The following is a 17,498-nucleotide window of genomic DNA, read 5'->3' as shown; positions in this document are numbered from 1 at the left end:
TGTGGGCTCAAGTTTACGGTCTACCAGCTTGAACTAGTTTTTACCCTCAGGGTACTCGGGTACAAAGAGATTATACATAAGCTCAGTTAATTATCGATGGAGAGGATTCGGTATGGAGCCTAAAACAGCACAAATGTCTCTCATTTTTGGAACTCAACTTTGAAATATTAATCAGTCTCTCCCATACCAGAGAGCAAACCAGGTTCAGGCTTTGTCTCAACGATTGCCTTTCTGTGGATACTTGTCTCTCTCTGGTTCTTTTCATGCCTCGTCTTTGTCATCTGCCAGTTGGATTCTCATTTAAAATCTCCTCACTCTGGCTTTGGTTGCTTTCTACTGTGACTCCACCGAAATTTGCTGGCCCTGTTTCCGCAACTGCGCTGTCTCCAGGCACCGCAGACGTCTTTTTTTCCACAACGTCTGTGTTCATGCGAGGTCAATGGCCGCCGCCTCGAGATGATAGGTGACCTCTGTCGTGCCATTGGCCCTGTCGTCCTCACTGGGCTCTGCCTCGCGATGAGACCCGAGGCGCCTGATGCATATTACAGTGCAGGCTCGCCCTGGGTTCGGCATACCACGAGATGACTCAGTGCTCAACATGTCTGTGTAGAGGTCAGGGTTTAAAACGCCACAGCTCAGACAGGGGAAGAGCCGACAGTGTTCTGACGGCCATGCTAACGCTGCCGTCGGTAATTCTAGCTAAAGCAACCTGCGCTTGTTTTGCTGCCAACACTGTGTGTGCATATTAAATAACCGCGAGGTTTATAAACGAGGTGTCACACTCTAGGCTTTAATCACTAGCCCAAAGTGTTTTGGAGTCCTGAAGAAGCGATTCGGGAACACGCTGATGTTTGTTTAAAAACACACAGCACTCTGGTAGGCCTACTTGAGATTCCACATACGGCGTGTGTCTGTTTGTTAGCGGGGGCACTGCGTGTCTTCTTAGATTGGTTTAAACTAACTGCACCTGTTTCGAATCCGAAAGTCGGAAGGCGGATGGAACCAGGATTTACCTGCCGCTCGCCCTTCAGGTTAGTTTCCCGCTCCTTTGCACCCGACGGTCTGTACACCGATGGTGCAAGGCAGTTAAGAACGTTAGGGATTCAGTCCAGCACAATTGATGGGTTTATCAAGATGATCCTAATGTGTTCCATTGGTTTACTGGGCTAATCTGTCTATGCACAGAGAGTAATCCCCAGCTCGAGAGTTGTGTCTGTCTGATGCCAATTTAAAGCCTAAGTTCAGATAAGGTTTTCCAATGATATGCAGTGAAACATTCATTTCTACTCCCCTTGCCTGCCCTGCCTGTTTAGCAAAACCAGTTTACTCTCTAAAGATGGCTCCAGGCTTTTTTATTTGACAAGGCTGCATGAGCGTCTCTTCCTCCCGTGGAGATGAACTCTAATAGAGCCGTTGTACTTGCAACTTGTGCTGTCTTGCGGGCAGTGCTGTTCTCACTGCATACATCACACTCTATTGAAATGAACCGGAATATCCTCCACTTTTTCCTATCAGCGTGTAGTGTACAGTATATAAGCACATCAAAGTGAGGGCCCAAACATTGGATGAATGTGGGCCTCTCGCCCAGACTTAAGTAGTGAATGAATGAAACTGAAACCATTTGGACCTTACCGATGTTTCTATTTCCCTCCACAGAGGACTTGCTTCCTGCGGGATTCCCCAACATAGATATGGGCCCCCAGCTCAAAGTGGTGGAGCGCACCAGAACTGCCACCATGCTCTGTGCCGCCAGCGGCAACCCCGACCCAGAAATCACCTGGTTCAAGGACTTCCTGCCCATAGACCCCAACGCAAGTAATGGACGAATCAAACAGCTCCGCTCAGGTAAGAGCCTCGTGCTTTCGTCCGCCCTACGTGCTTTGCTTCACTTTCCACCGCTCTGCCTCCGTAGATGCTCTGGCTCTCTTGCAATGGGAAGAAGTGACTCAACCTGTGACGCGGAGCTTAGCTCTCAAACATTTGATCTCTACATAACTTCGCAATGAGATGTTACTATGGATAAGCACCAGCTGACGTACTGATTTGGAGTTGTTTTTGTTTGGTAGTACATCACAGACAAGTTACCAAGCAGAGAAAGCAGCTTGATCTATATATCCGGCTACTACAAGCCATAAGTATGTGTTGTCTTGTTCCCATTGATTAAACTTTTTTAGAGACCTAGTACAGCTAAATCTAATTATATACCTAATTAGTGGTAGCCCTGGGCAGTAGGAGATAGATATTTTGGGTCGTTGAATTGTCGCCCTCAGAAAAAAAGCCAATGCCTCCTATTTGATTTGCTGTCGCTAATGTAAATCAGGGAGGACGCCACTAAATAAACGGTCTCTGTTGATTGAGTCCTTGACCCAGATGTGGGCCTTAGCTCTGCACTAAAACATCCTATTTGTTGACTTTGCATGCAGTTTGAGACATAGGTAAACTGCAACCGACCGAAAACATAGAAGGGCGTATATGAGGTTAGCGAAGAGAAACTCCTGACTGTTTGTGGTCAGGTTGTGCTCGAGGCGGCACAGGAGTGGGTACAAAAAAGTGTCGGCTCATTTTTATGTAATGTCGGCCAACTTTGAGTGCAGTTTCTCAGTGTTGGCGGACGGAGGCCTTCCTCTGGGATGTATCAACGGTTCGAGTGCCTTTGGAGAGCCAGAGAGTTGTGAGCAAACCCTTTTGACTTCTGTCTGAGGACGGCGAGTCCCTCGTGGGGGATTCGCGTGAAGGAAGAGCTTAGTCTCTTATGCTAATGTCTTTGGCCTGGGATGATTTTCTCACGCAACCAGCAACCCCTGGTGCCGCGAACACAGCAGTACAGGTTCTTTGGGCCTAATTATTGATCCCATTGACCAACATGCACACTTCAAATTGGGTTGACGGAAGAGTATTTGTTCATAATAAGTTCTTGTCACGTGATTGGGTTTGATGTATAGGATGCTGAAAAAACACGGCTTGGGTAATGTTAAGTGAGGTCGAAAGAGTAGAACAGAAGCGTGAGATTTGAGCTGTTTTTTTGTTTTTTTTCTGCAGAACTCTCTGATATTGTTAACGTCTTCCCCTTGTTCTGTGTATCACCTGTCCGACCGTTTCACAGTGTCTATGCTTCATTGTGTCAGTCTAGTTTCTGTTTTCTTCTTAATGGGTTGCTCTGTTACCCTCTTCTGTGTTGTCTTGTCTCGTTTGTTGAAACTCTGATGTGTCACAGTTCACTTCGTGTAGGCTTCAACAACCTCCATTTGGCCTTCTATGACCCACAACAAAGTTCTCACTATTACTGTAAACAAACAATGACTAATTCAAGAAACATAACCAGCACATACATTTGGGATGCCTACCTTGACACTAGCCGGGAGTGATTTCAAGTGCAACCTAAATGGGAGGTCATTTTTTTTACTGAAAATATAATTTAATTATTAATAATATTATTTAAATAATCTGTCAAATGTGTTCGTCGTGTGTTTATTCACATTTTTATATAAACTTTTGAAAACCCAAATGATAACTATTTTAACATGACAGACCTCAACGTTTCTTACAAAGAGATAACTTAAAGCAGAGCTTTTAATTGATTGATTGCCTGACTATGATTATGACTGCATACTGTAACATCATTTACCATGTTAACGCTTCACAAGAGCCTCATCCAAGCGGTGGCTCCAGGTTTCTAGACCACGCCGTCAATTGAATTGTTCTGTCTTTCCTTTTCTTTTTCTGTTTCTTATCTGTTCTTCTATAATTTCAGAAGCCTTTGGTAAGTGTCTCATCCTGTCCACAAGCTTCCCATTGTCCCTGAAGCAGACGGCATTTTAACTACTTTTAAAATGCATGCGACCCCCCCCCTCTCCCCCCCCCCCCCTCTATCCAACCACATCTTTTTATTTTTCTCTTCCCTCCCACTAATTTGAACTATCGCATCCTCCCTTATTCAACTACAAATGTTATTATACCAGTTCAGGAGAATTGTGCATATTTGCGAGCTTAATTTGAACTCATTACTTCTAGCTGATTTATCTAGGACGGATGTATTGAAGTAAAGACATAGGGGAGTGGCAGGCCTTGTGTAAAACGAGGAAGGACAAACAAATGTTATCTTTTGCAAACAAACAATGCACACACTCACTTACACACACACACACACACACACACACAGTTCACACAGCGTATGCGGTTGCATACACACACACCGAGGCTGTTAAGGCTCTCATAAACACTCAGTAACCATGCATATTTCCACAGAGACAGGTTCCCCTCAGCCAAAAGGTGCAGTGGCAGCGGGTGAAAGACCCTGCGTGTTGTCCCAGCAGAGGGGCCATCGAAGGGACCACTGTGTCACAGAACCTGCAGTCCCACACTGTGTCCAACTCCACCTCAATCTGGCCAAATCTTTTTTCTCAAGAGCACATTAGCCTCGTATCCAGAACCGCCTCACACAGCCAGCCAAATCTTTGTCGATTTTCCCCCAGTGTTATGGACAGAAAGTTCATTTCACTCGCACTGAATTTTTCTAACTCCCCATTCACACACTTTAGAGGAAATCATTTCTCAGATAAATCCATATACTGTAGAGGCCTGCAGAGGAACGGAAAGATCTTTGTTATGGTATAAGGGTCTTCTAGTTAATGGGGTACATAGTTGTACTCCTAGTTGTTGTTTGCTATAGGGGCCAGATTCTTGAGACACTTTTCTATAATCAAGGATACAAGGAATTTCTGTTGATGAGAAAAAGGCCGAAACGTCATCGTCATGGTTCCGCACGAGCCGCAGAACTTCTACGGTATCTTTATTGTCCCTCCCAATAAAAAAAAAGACCATCCTTGAAATGCTGAAAAGGTAGGCATACTTTCCACATACCCTCTTATTGTTTCTCTCCAGAGGGGAGAGAGTAGATATGCAGTCTTTGTTCGGTTCAGCAGAGGGAGTTTCTGTAGTTGCCTCTGCATTGCGTTTGAAGCTTAGGCTTTCAATTGTGTTTTGGTTCCGAAGCCAGGCCACTTAGTGGTGTATGGGAACGTAAGCAGGTGGGTATACGCCACGTCTGTCACCCTCGGCAACGCCCTTGGAGAAGAACATCTTTCAAAAGCCTAGAGAGATGGAAAAGTTATCAAGGCGGTTATACTTCCTGAATAAGACAGGGCGGGATTGGGGTTGTCGTTTACAGTGTTTTTTTTTTGCAACAGCCACTTGTTTTTGCTCCAGGCAATGTAGGCACCGAAGGGATTCTGGGATTGATGGGTCCTCCAACGCGGCTGTGCGAGGGAATACTAGCGAGTGAGCAGGTGGGAGGGGGTCAAGAGTTTACTCACAACTTCCCCTCGCAAACCTCCCCTTGCTCCACCACTCAAGTCTGTTTGAATTGAAAAATGTCAGTTCCAAACTAGGCAAGATAAAAAAAAGAAAAGAAAAAACAAATAGAAATTCCTTCATTTTTTTCCCCTTCAGCTTTGGTCTCCTGGCCACAGGAGAAGGTGTGTTGGGGGTATGGAGGGGAATGCCGGATGGATGGATTTTGCAAGTCCTTGCTGCTCATGCTGTGCAGGCAGGGCCGTGATATTTACGCGTCCCATCCCCCGAGGTGAGCGTCCACCAGAAGTGTGGAAGGAGCCTGACATTTCTCTCAGGTCCCTGCGGCTCAAGACCTGGGGCCCTCACTGGCCTTGTCAGGTGTCGCAGATTAGTGGGAGAAGAAAATGGAGAGCGCTAGAAAGAAGGGAGGAAGGTGTACATATTCAGGAAGAATGAGGTCTTTCTGTATGCAAAGGTTTGGCATATTACCTGCTCACCCCCCCCCCCCCCCCCCCCGATGTCGGATGGATCTGTCTCTTTGTGTGTGGGCTGTTAGTCCACACACACACACACATTGGGGAAACAGACCTGCACAAATACAAATGCCTTCAATACAGCAAACACACCCCCACACACTCCGTACTTCCCATGGTGCCAGAGCAGTATGCCTGGACCAGTAACAGACTGACAGGCAGATGTACAGCTGTGGTGCCGGCCAGGTGTTTTAGCACCCCATAAAGCCAGGATACCAGACCAGGTCTCCATGGAGACTCGAAGGTCAGCCAACTATCCGGAGGGCTCCAGACCCTGGCACTAGGCCGATCATCCGTCCCTCCACAAACACACACAGACACACACACAGACACACACACATCCTCTACCCAGATGGACATGTCTCTCAACAGATTGATCTCCTCTGAGCAGCCCATGTCCAAAACCAACCTTTATTATATGATAGGAAACGTGGGGATCATTTGTAGGGCGAATGATAGGCTGTAATATGGAAGGGGCTTAAGATCAGAGCAGGGATATTTGAAAATACATTTCGTTTTTTTTACGGTTCATGCCGTAATATATGGACTGATGGTCAGCAATATACTGGTGTCCCTCCCTGTAATCATACCTCTCTCTTATTCCTCTCCAGTTCTTTCCTTCTCCCTTCTTTTCCAACTTGAATATCATGGATATTTCTCCCTTTTTGGAACCAATGGCTTTGGTGTTCTTTACTTCTTTTGGTTTTCCTGTTTATTCTTCCTCTTGTTCCTAACTCCCCTTTGACACCCAGTTTTTTTCAGGGTCCACAGATGATCTTTTGTTTTACAGACCTGCTTTATTAACCTTAAGCGAACCTTAACCCTAACCTTAACCTAACCCTAATCCTAACCCTAACCTTAAACTAAACCTAACCTAACTTAACCTGACTCACCTAACCCTGACTAAAACCCCTTACCCCCAAACTAAAATCCACACTCCAAAGAAGGAAAATAAACCAATGCTGCCCTTCAACTCTAACAATATAACTGTCCCAATTTCCCTTCCCTTCTGTGTTGTTATATATCTCTGATAATTAGATTAATAATAACAAAGGATTATATACAATTCTAAACACATCAAGCTTTGGTATGCTTTGCCTGGTTTTTGTATGAACCCAATCGGCATACCCATTTAAGGATTTTAGCACCTTTAGTCTAAAATAAACATTTTCATGGTACATTTATAAAAATATGAGAATAGGAAAACCATTTCATAGCATTTGTGGATAACACACAATTTAAATGTGAAATTATGAGTTCCTCTGTAATAGTTTCTGTAATGGTACTTCATCACACACTTGGGAAAAACACATTTGTAACATACATTTCAAACAATATTATGCTGGTATTGTCCCAACGATTGGTTTTGATATGCAGACAAGCTATATATTGTTTTCTTACCAAGCACAGGGACACTTGCATAGGCATTCATGCAAAAATATTCCAAGGAATGTAAGAACCAGGCAAAACATCATGGCCAGAAATCACCTCTCCACTGCTGGGAAACAAAGGAACAGTAGACAAAACCAAATCTATTTTTGAGTCTGTGCTCGAGAAGTGAGCAGAGACTTGTTTAGAATCTTACTTGTGCTAGGGTATAAGACTTTTATTTTGGCGGGCAGTTACCCTGTAATAAAGAGCTGTAGTGTCATTCACAACAGACCATTTGACCTAGAGTTGTTTGCCCATGGGTCCGCTCTTAAGTAGGCCGCCTCTGCCGGGCTGGGACCCCGCTGGTGGCATTCTCTAGAGCTAGAGGATGGCACAGCACTGTCATGTCTGCTGTGAGTCATCCTGAGAGAGAGAGAGAGAGAGAGAGAGAGAGAGAGAGAGAGAGACAGAGAGAGAGGGGGGGGGGGGAATGAGAGATACACAAAGGAACAGAAAGAGACTTTAAAGACAAAGGGAACTCACTGTGAAGTAGAGCAAGTCTAGTTGTCTATAGGGACCTACTGGGGGTCGCAACATTATACGTCCCACCAAATTCCAGGCGGCTTGTGCCAACTGTCTTCCCAGCGGCCCCAAACGCTTAGCTTCCCAAGGTCGATTGACCGGAGAGAGGCTTACGTGACTTTAGCAAGCACATCAACTTAAGGCCAATCCTCTTTAGCTTTGCTTATCAGCTGGAATAGTGGCGATGATAAAACACCACACGCCAAGACCCAGAGTCTCCTCAGCCAAAGCCAGGAAGCATTGTGTTTCCCCCTTTAATATGTCTGGCATAGGGAGGAGGAGCATAGATAAGGGAGAGTACAAGAGAACGTGGTTGCCATACAGAGTCCCTGCCCCTTTGTGAGACCAGCAGTGGGAGGCCCATAAAGTTCTTTGAATTAAGTCCCCCATTGATAAGACCTCTTGAACAGTTTGCTAATTAAGCCCCAATTACCAGCCTTAAGAAATGAGTCCGTTCACCAGCAAATAACTCCTCAGATACTAACATTAATCCTGAACTAAACTTGTTTCTTCGTCTCTTTCCAGAGGGTACCCCGATCCGAGGTAAGACAATAACTACCACAAAACAAAACCCTAACCTGACCTAACCAACTGTGCTACATCTCCGTACTACAACCAAAGTGACTGAACTCGGAGCTCCCAAAAGATCTCAGCCTTTTTCTGTTGACGGCTAACGTTCATCTCTCTTGTCCTTTGTGTGTCTGTTTTGTGTGGGTTCTTTTTCCTTCTCCATGTTTCACTCCATCCTTGGCGTGCAATTGTCGTCTGTGTCTGTGTGTGTGTTGTCTGTGTCCTGTTCACCTCTCCCCTTCAATGTTGGAAATCACAGAGTGGAGTTGGTTCGCAGGTGTGAGGAGGGCAAGGGAGCAATAATGGTTGGAGGAGGGGAGGCTTCCTTTGATTTTGTCTCTAACATTTAATGTTTTGGAAAGATGGTGCCAGAAGGAAATCATTGTGGACTGAACTGAGTTGGTTACGAAGGGAGATGGGGTTTGAAGGCTTGGGTCTTGTTGATCTTAATAGGCTAATGAATACTGTGTCAACCATCTAGGCCACACAAACAAACACATGCACACACCTCCCCAGAATTCCCTCAGCCATGACATCCTCTGGTTTGCTGCTGCGCTGCGGTTGGCTGTTAGAGAGCGTGGCGCGGCGAGCCGAGGCGTGGTCACATTATGTATGTTAATATCCCACTCTGCTGCCGTCTCTTATGAGTCAAGGCAGGGAAAACGCTCGCGGAATGTCGGAGGAACTTGCATAAATTAAGTTTGATTTCATCCTCAACAAAGCAATAGGCCGGCATCTAAGAAAGGAATTTAATGGGTCACTAAAATATGCGACAAACCTTGTTGAAAATGGCCTTGGTTGCTGTCTGTCTTGAACATAGAATAGTCTGTTCTTCCAAGAAGATGTCATGGCTAGATGGGAATAAGGGAGCAAGAGAAGATGATATCATCAGCATACAAAAGGACACACGGTCATGGTTGACTCACAATTACTGGTACCCTACTTCACATTTTGATCGTCAAGCTCACACAAACTTGATAGAAAACAATACTTGACCTGTTTCAGAGATGCATTGTTTGTGTTATCTTGTGTAGTTTGTTGAACATGGTTTTTGTTACAGGTTGAGCAGGTAGGTGAACATCCCATTTCTCAGTGAACATTTCATCTTGTGTGTAAAAGAGTCGAGGTGATTGTACCATTTTTTTTTACATTTTTCAGTCCAACCACAAGCGCATTCATTTTTCTCGAAAGAATCACCAGTGATTATATTTACAAGTGACCATTATTTCACCATGCAATTCTTCACCGGACATGGCATCGCCCACGATTGTTGTCCAATCCTGTCACTAGTGTTGTGATTTTCAGAACACAACCAAGGATCCACCACACCACCCCAGTCTCGCTCATGCCCCAGGGAAACCGGCCCTGTACTATTTGAATCACAAATGCTCTATAAATCATATTGCGGCACAAAAAGGCGAGTGTGACTCATGAACTCTGCATTTGCATAATGAGATTAGCGATCCACAAAGGAGATTTCTCCCCGCCAGCTCTGTATGTGGAAACACTTCCATCCGGCGCTAGCGGTTTACAGTGTTAGGGACTCCAGGTCACGGAGGCCTGCTCTCTTGGTGATTTACCAGGACACAGGTGGTTTGTGGGTGAGGGGTTGCACATCAAAAGGAAGCAGCTGGTTCACACTAAGAATAGGAATTTATAGGAGGTGGGCATTGCACCACCTGTTTTGGAGATGTAAGGGGAATCTTGAATCGTCAGCAGCACTAGCTAGCTGTAGCACCTCCTGATGGAAACAGCAGGCGAAAAACAATAACCCTGCTGTCAAAGTCGCTCAATTGGCACAGAATGGGTTAGCTTAGCAAGCTAACGTCACCCCTAAAAACTCCTGCAAAACTTTTGATGAACAGAGCCGGTATGCTCGACTGCCTGAGAAGAGGCCTGGAGGAGAGGCAGTGAGTGGGCTCCCTACCTGCTTCATTACAGCTTTTATGAGAGCGTTACAAGCCACCAGATGGACGATGACAACAATGGCATCGCGTCTGGGGCCCCATGCTGGCACGCCCGCATCTAATGACCTTGGGGTGGCGCCGGAGCGTGCCCACATCGTGACAGGGAGAGAGGGACCTCCGGAGAAGGACACGGCTGTCACCTGGTCCCTCGGCCGCCTCTAAAAGCTGACCGCTCTGCCTTTTCCCCTTTTCATATTTTGGCAGAGAAGGATCGCTTTGTGCTCGGTTCACGTGTGCGTATACATCTCAGCCGTAGATATAAACGGAGGCACGTGAGGAGATCTGCGGTGCACGTCGGAAGTAAAGGTGCAGAGACTGAGTAGCGGAGGAAGGAAGGAAGGAAGCGAGAGATGTGAAAAGGAGGAGGAGCAGAGGAAGTTGAGAGCTCGAAAGGACGAGAGGCGCACCGCTTCGCCTTCAGGCCCAGACGAGCGCTGCACAGAGAGGGCCGGGGCCTCAGCCAGCCATCTTGTTGATCGCCTAAACAAATCAATCAGGGCTTGCCAGTGCACGCTAATTGAATTACCCAAATAGGACTGGAGGGGCACACATGGCCAAGCCCGCGCAAGGCGGCGGTGGGGTGGGCAGCCTGTGGCCGCTTGCGCTTTGCAGAATTAATCATCTGTTCCAGGCCCCTTCCCCCTTTGCTGCCTCCCTTCGTCTTTCTTTCTCCCTACCTCTATCTCTCTCTCTCTCACCCACTTTTTTTCCCTCTCTCCCTCTTCCACTTCTCTGTTTCTTCCCCCCCCTCTCTCTCTCTCTCTCTCTCTCTCCCTCTCCCTCTCCCTCTCCTCTCTTTCTCTCTCTCTCTCGCTCTCTCTCTCTCTCTCCATCTCTCTCCTCTCTCTCTCCCTCTCTCTCTCTCTCTCTCTCTCTCTCTCTCTCTCTCGCTCTCTCCCTCTCTCTCTCTCTCTCTCTCTCTCTCTCTCTCCCCCTCTCTTTCTCTCTCTCTCTCTCTCCTCTCTCTCTCCCCCTCTCTTTCTCTCTCTCTCTCTCTCTCTCTCTCTCTCTCTCTCTCTCTCCACTCTCCAGCGTCCACGCCCATGCTGTAATAGCCAGACGTGTGTTTGTACAACTTAGGCCCGGGCAGGCCGTTCATTATCACACCTGGGTGCCTCCAACACTCTCAATCAGAACAGCCTAACTGTGCTGTTAACCAGGGCAGCTGTCATGGGTGACTTTGACGGCCCCCCATCTCCTCCTTCCCTGATGTCGAGGGGGTGTGACGGCGGCAAGGCCAAGTGGATGCTGATTCGTCCATATTAAGGAAACCTAATTGGTTTTCTACTAGATGTCAATGGCTCATGTCCATGGCTTGTGGATAAAATCTCATAGGTTATTTCCGTTTTTTGATAACTAGCCGCAAGGCTTCTCTTTATCTCTGACCTGAGATGTACAAAGCAAAGGTCACTGGTAGATTCTTGGGAAGTACAGCCTGTCAGCCTTGGCCATGGCAAAGCGGAGTCCACCTCACGTTTCGGGATTGTACTGTTATTGTCGAGGTTGCTGTGCTTCCGATTAGACCTCACAGCGGTAGAGGAAGCGAGGCATGCCGAGGTTGTCCTTTTCTACCTCGCGTGTTCGCCATGCTGCTAGCGTCGCTGTAAATTGTCGTTTATCTTAAAGACGCACGGGGGTTTCTTGATCTGTAAGACCCCATTGTGTGGCCGTGCGAAGCTTTGTTCACACAGCGACATGCCTTTTGCGAGATAAAGTTGAATTGATTTTAATTCTTGTCTTTTCTCTCGTGTGTTCAAAAACAGCTAAGTAGCGCCAATGGCCATACACACGGGCAAAGGCAGGGTGAGAGGAGCGCAATTATGCAAAACATATGGAAAATAGTCATTAAAAACCCAAGAGAAAAGGCAGCAAGAGTTGGTTCAGAGGACTTGGAGAGGAGGGGGATATGGGGTGCACAGGATAGGGGGATAGGGTGGGGAGCAAGAGATAAAACTTCAAAGGCATCTTCTTCTTTTTTTAAGCCAGCATGTTAAAAAGCGCTTTAGGTTCTGTTGTCTCAAGTTGGGGACCCTCGGTAACTGTATGGTCACATCGACCGAGTTAGTCCGAGGAATGAGGAAGGGAAGGACGGACACATTAGCAATTAAAGCACCAGGATCTGAATAGGAATCACATCCATTGTGTGCAACAATGCAGTCCCATTCTGTGCAAGGAGGCACGAGTCAATCTAATTTACACCACCAAAAAGTGGAAGGTGGAGAATGGGTATGAAGTACAGCGACGGAATGTAAAAGCAGTAATTACTCTGGCCGGATATTTTCAGCTCGACTCTGGGAAGCGATTTGATATAATAAGGAGACTGACGGATTGGGAGGGAGACTTGAAATATAATGAAATAGCGATTTCCCTCCTCTTCCCGTTTGAAGCTCGCCGTGTTCTTTCGCAGCTTCAGTTTCAAAGAAATGGTCGCACACATACGGTGCAGTCAGTCGGGAGTCCGTATCAGCTGGAACAGCCTAGCGAGCGGGTACCTTACCTCAGTAGATAAAACGCCCTCACTCACAGTTTCTCCTCAACTCTGTAGCATCATTCACAGGGTCCTCCGGTGACTTCTAATTAGCTCGTAATTAATTTGGTTTGACTGTTTGTTTGTCATCCCCCCCAGTCGACTGTTTGTGGATCAAACAGAGAGCTTCTCGAGCGCGCTGATGAAGCGTCACCTTCAAATGTCATCATCAGTAATGTTAGGTACACATACTTCATGAACTGAATACAGACTTGAGATTGAGCAGGATTTTGGGGGGGGTTTCTCAACCCCAATTCTTGGTTTTATTCCCCCCTGTGTAATTTATGGGGCATTAAAAAGAAATACGGCCTGTCTTCAGTCGACGGTGGGTTTCAGAATTCATCTGGGGTGTCTACGCTGCAGAGAGAGTGAGAGACACGGGCAGAGTTTTATGGAAGTCTCTGCCCAGATTCGGACTTCACACGCTCTTTATACACCTGCCTCCCTGCCATCAAACTGTGCGGGCTTCTGAGCTAGTTCCAGACCACCTGCCAAAGTGTTGGAGCCTGCTGCGCCCAGCACACATCAAACAAATCCAAATTCGAAAAAAGCCTGCCTCCCGTGGGTTTGCAGGTAGACGTTGACGTTTGTCATGCCAGACAGGACATCCTATTGGGGCCCAGGTGATCTGAGGCATGTAGGGCAAAGCGACAAACAAATGCAATAGGGAATTCTTCGAGTTTTACACAGCTATTTCACTGTAATACTTTGCGTCGTAGCTAGACTTTGGTGAGAGATACTCACTACCGCATGAACATCGAGGCTGGCCTTCAGCAAACATGTTTTTTTTATACATCTATAGTTGAGGGGACCTTACCAATGCCGTTGACCTCTGGACATTTGCCTGTGAACCCTGTGATAGGGTACAGCTGGGATTTTTGTTGGCAGAGGAGCTAGGTGACAGCAGACGCAAGCACACAGGCATATTAATGAGCCTCGGCTGAACGTTATCAAGCGCCGAGCGCTCCGTTGACCACGGGACGGGCAATCTGTCCCCGGGCCGCGAGCCAGGCAGGAGCCGTAATGACATCATCACAGAGCAGCCGTCGCCCCGCGGTAACGAGGAGTCGTCTGACACGGGTTCTTTCACCTCTGTCTTTCCTCTCGGCTCTCCTGCTACGTTTGTCTTTCAGACGTGTGCATGGCTACGCCCTCTCAGATGAGAGCCGGCCATTTCGAATTCTAGAGGTTTCATAGAACTTCACCAGAGCTTCTAATGCACCACAGTGCACATCAATGTTCAAAGTACAAGGCGTGCGTTTCCTCAAACAATTTGTTAATATCTTGCCGTTAATTATTTAATAATATGTAACATAATTATTTATGTTGTGGGACCTCAGTGGGCAAGATTGCTGTCCTAAGCAGTGTTGTTCCTTTAGACATGAACTGATGAACCATATGTCTGGTAATGTTCTTACAGTTTCCCATCCCCCCCTCCCCTCGTACACACACGCACACACACACTCCATTGGGGAGTGCAAGACGAAGGTCAACCTGTCAATCTCCATCCATCGACAACATTGCGTCGGTTTCCCACGTCAACATCGTATCCATGGCGTCCATATTGTTTTGCACTCATGGGTGCTTGAGGAGAAGAAGATGTTCTAACAGGATCCACGTTCAGGAGCAAATTGAACTTGACGTATTCAGTTCAGACCTATCGTCGTTTTCTTTTTTCCACACTTCTTTTTTTTTTCTTCCAATGCATAGTGGAGCAGGAGAGTTGGACAGCGCTTCTCACAGAAGTGTGCATTAGTGCACAAGCTTGAAATTAAACGCTCCCGGAAAAACTCACGAGGATACTCCTCCATTCAAGAATGTTTTTGACTCCCTCCTGTCACTGTGGAATCACTAATAATTCCCCCCCCCGCCCCCTCTTTCCCTCTCTCTTTTCTCTCGTCTCTTCTCTTTTCTCTCCTCTCTTTCTTTCTCTCTGTTCTTGTCGTTTGTGGTTGTCTCCCCCCAGGTGCCCTGCAGATCGAGAACAGCGAGGAGACGGACCAGGGGAAGTACGAGTGCGTGGCGTCGAACGTGGAAGGCGTCCGCTACTCCTCCCCTGCTAACCTTTACGTGCGAGGTAGGGTGCAACAAGGCCCGGATCGCAGCCAATCAGACGCTTTTCTAATCAAATGTCAGCCCCAGTGCTTTTAAGTACGAAGGAGAATGAAAAAAAAAAAAGAACGATCTTAACCCATGTCTGCCTTGTATCCTAATGGTGATCGATGAGGAACCTTTGCTAAACTAACGATAAAGGGCTGACGTATTTAATTACTGTGGCATTGATACCAGTGTTGTCCTCACATTCATGTGTATTTAATATCCAATGAAGGTGAAGAGTGTGACCTCCAGCCAAACAACTAACCTTCTTCTTGGTGTCTTTCAATCCCTGTATTTCTATTTCTGAGCGCCATGCTCTCCAATCACCCCCCAAAAAGTACTAACTTCTTTCTTGTGCCATTACCTTGATAGTTAAGATATTAGGCAATAGTTCATTATTGTTATTATTCCAAACGTAAAGTCAATACAATAAATCGAAAACTTTAATTAGCAAATAATCCTTATATAACCGATGGACCCCTAAATGAATTGTTGAGGAATTGTTTCTTGATTAGATTTTCAGGCACAGGAATGTAACGGTAAGTCTGATTTTGATTGAGTGACAAGGTTTCGTGCCAACCAATCAAAATATCTTACGTTTTCTCCAGATTGTGAAAAAAAGGTTTGAACTCGGGTCAATTGAAAGCATTTTTTGTAGTGTTCTTCTTGGTCAATGCTTTGTGAGGAACATAAAGCTATGGTTTCAACATCCTAAGAAATGTCTTCAAAGCCTCTAGTGTAGTCATTTCAGTGGTAAGTTCTGAAATTGTGAACATATAAATAATAGTCTGGCGGAACATTTCATTTGAGTGAAATAGGCAATGAAGAAGAATGTTACTCCTTACTGCTAACATTAAATGACAATGCATCCCTAGTGAGGTAACTTTAATAAATCGAGGCAGATGCATTTTAGACATGTATTATTTATTTTGTGCATATTAAAAAAGATGCCTCATATCTGCTCAGTTTGTTCCCACTGCTGTGTACCAAATAACTTTGTTCCCGCTAAATTATTTAACGCTCTTACATTATAAAATGGGTCATGGAGATGCCTTTTCATTATTATCGTTAGAGTCATTCCTTTAGAAGAAGTTGCTTGCTAGTGAAGTGAAAGATTCAGATTTTACAGCGTTAGCATAGACATTTAGTCATTTAGCAGACGCTCTTATCCAGAGCGACTTAGAGCGATAGACACCCACTTGAGGAGCAAAGTGCTATCTCTGTCTTTGTTGTGCTTTGGCACTGTAAATCAAGAATACACCCCTATTACTCTTGTCCTGTGTGGCTGTAGATTTTACCCATAGCAGGCATGTATTTGAGGAGTTACATGTAATAGTACATAATCATCCAGACAGAGTATATGATCACTTAATATTTTCGATAAAATACCTCTAGTTACTGAATATTCAACGGCACATGTTATGCCTTGATTGTGTTAATTGTCTCTTTATGGTTTAATTTGTCAATTGATTATGATATTTGATGTTGACTATGTTTCGTTCACAAAGCAAATTACACTTGAAATTAGCAGCTACTGTACACCATATGTATCAAAAAGGGTTGAGTACAATTGTGTTAGTGTGCTGTTCACCTGAACATGACTTGAAGTGAATAGACAAAAGTCATCATCATTCTAGTTCACAACAATCAACTTGGAGATTGAACGGTAGCTGCTAATTTCAGCTCAAACTGTGTCTTTTGATTGTTTTCTTTTTTTCTTTTATACCTATCATTAGTTTTCTTTATTTTCTCTTTAATTTGTTTCCTTCTTGAACGAAAGCAAATTCGGCCACCATGGGATCTCTCTGGGTGGCTAAGGAGCTTGTGAATTTTGATAATGATGATGCGCTTGATTTGTCTCCAGTGGCAGCCCACATTTTCTAACAAGCAACAGCGCAGCCACTGGGGTGAATCTGAATGTTCTGGGTCACAGTTTATATTAAGGGGGGGAGGGCGGGGGCAGGCAATATTCTTAAAGACGGATGTCACTGATAGCAGAGACAAGAGAGCAGTAGAAAAATGGAAAAAAAGAGAAATGTAGCTGCAGCTAAAGACCTTGAGGTGGCCTTTTTTACTCTCTCTGTGTTTCCCCTATTTTTCTCTTCTCCTCATGTCATTGTGTTCTGCATCAACCCCTTTACATCCCTCAGAGCTTCGAGAAGGTTGGTGTGTTTTTTCTTTTTTACTTTTTTTACCCACATTTACAACAAAAAAACAACATGTTGAAAATTCTAGATATACTTACCTATTGCAAAGTTCGCTTCATGACTAATTTGAAGAAATCCTGAACGAGTAATCCAAACTGCTAAATAATTATTAAGGACAATTTTATTTTTATTCAAAAGAAGAAATGATGAAAGCAAGCCCGATTAGCTCGGGTTTTGTTTATTTTCAGTTTGCATTGTGGGGCCTTTTCTCGTATGCATCCTTTGGTATTGCTGCTGCACTGAACGCTTTATTGCACATGTTGTCATGGAAACCTCGCACTTTGAAATATCAAGGCCTGATGCATGATGGGAGAATGTAACAGCGCTTGCATGCCTGAACAAAACTCCTTTG

General features: G+C 45.4%; 1 protein-coding gene across 1 annotated transcript in view; it reads left to right on the top strand.

The window, feature by feature from the left end:
* Nucleotides 1-17,498, top strand: part of ptprsa (protein tyrosine phosphatase receptor type Sa) — a gene marked incomplete at its 3' end in the record, with an annotated part of 98,758 nt that overhangs the window by 51,144 nt on the left and 30,116 nt on the right. The window contains 2 exon segments of the mRNA XM_067229507.1: nucleotides 1,657-1,845; nucleotides 14,809-14,919. Of these exon segments, the coding sequence (XP_067085608.1) occupies nucleotides 1,657-1,845; nucleotides 14,809-14,919 (300 nt within the window).

The sequence above is a fragment of the Osmerus mordax genome, chromosome 26 (assembly GCF_038355195.1).
Source record: "Osmerus mordax isolate fOsmMor3 chromosome 26, fOsmMor3.pri, whole genome shotgun sequence".
Lineage (NCBI taxonomy): Eukaryota > Metazoa > Chordata > Actinopteri > Osmeriformes > Osmeridae > Osmerus > Osmerus mordax.
The sequence above is the reverse complement of the archived record's forward strand: the minus strand, read 5'-3'. Positions and strand labels throughout refer to the sequence as shown.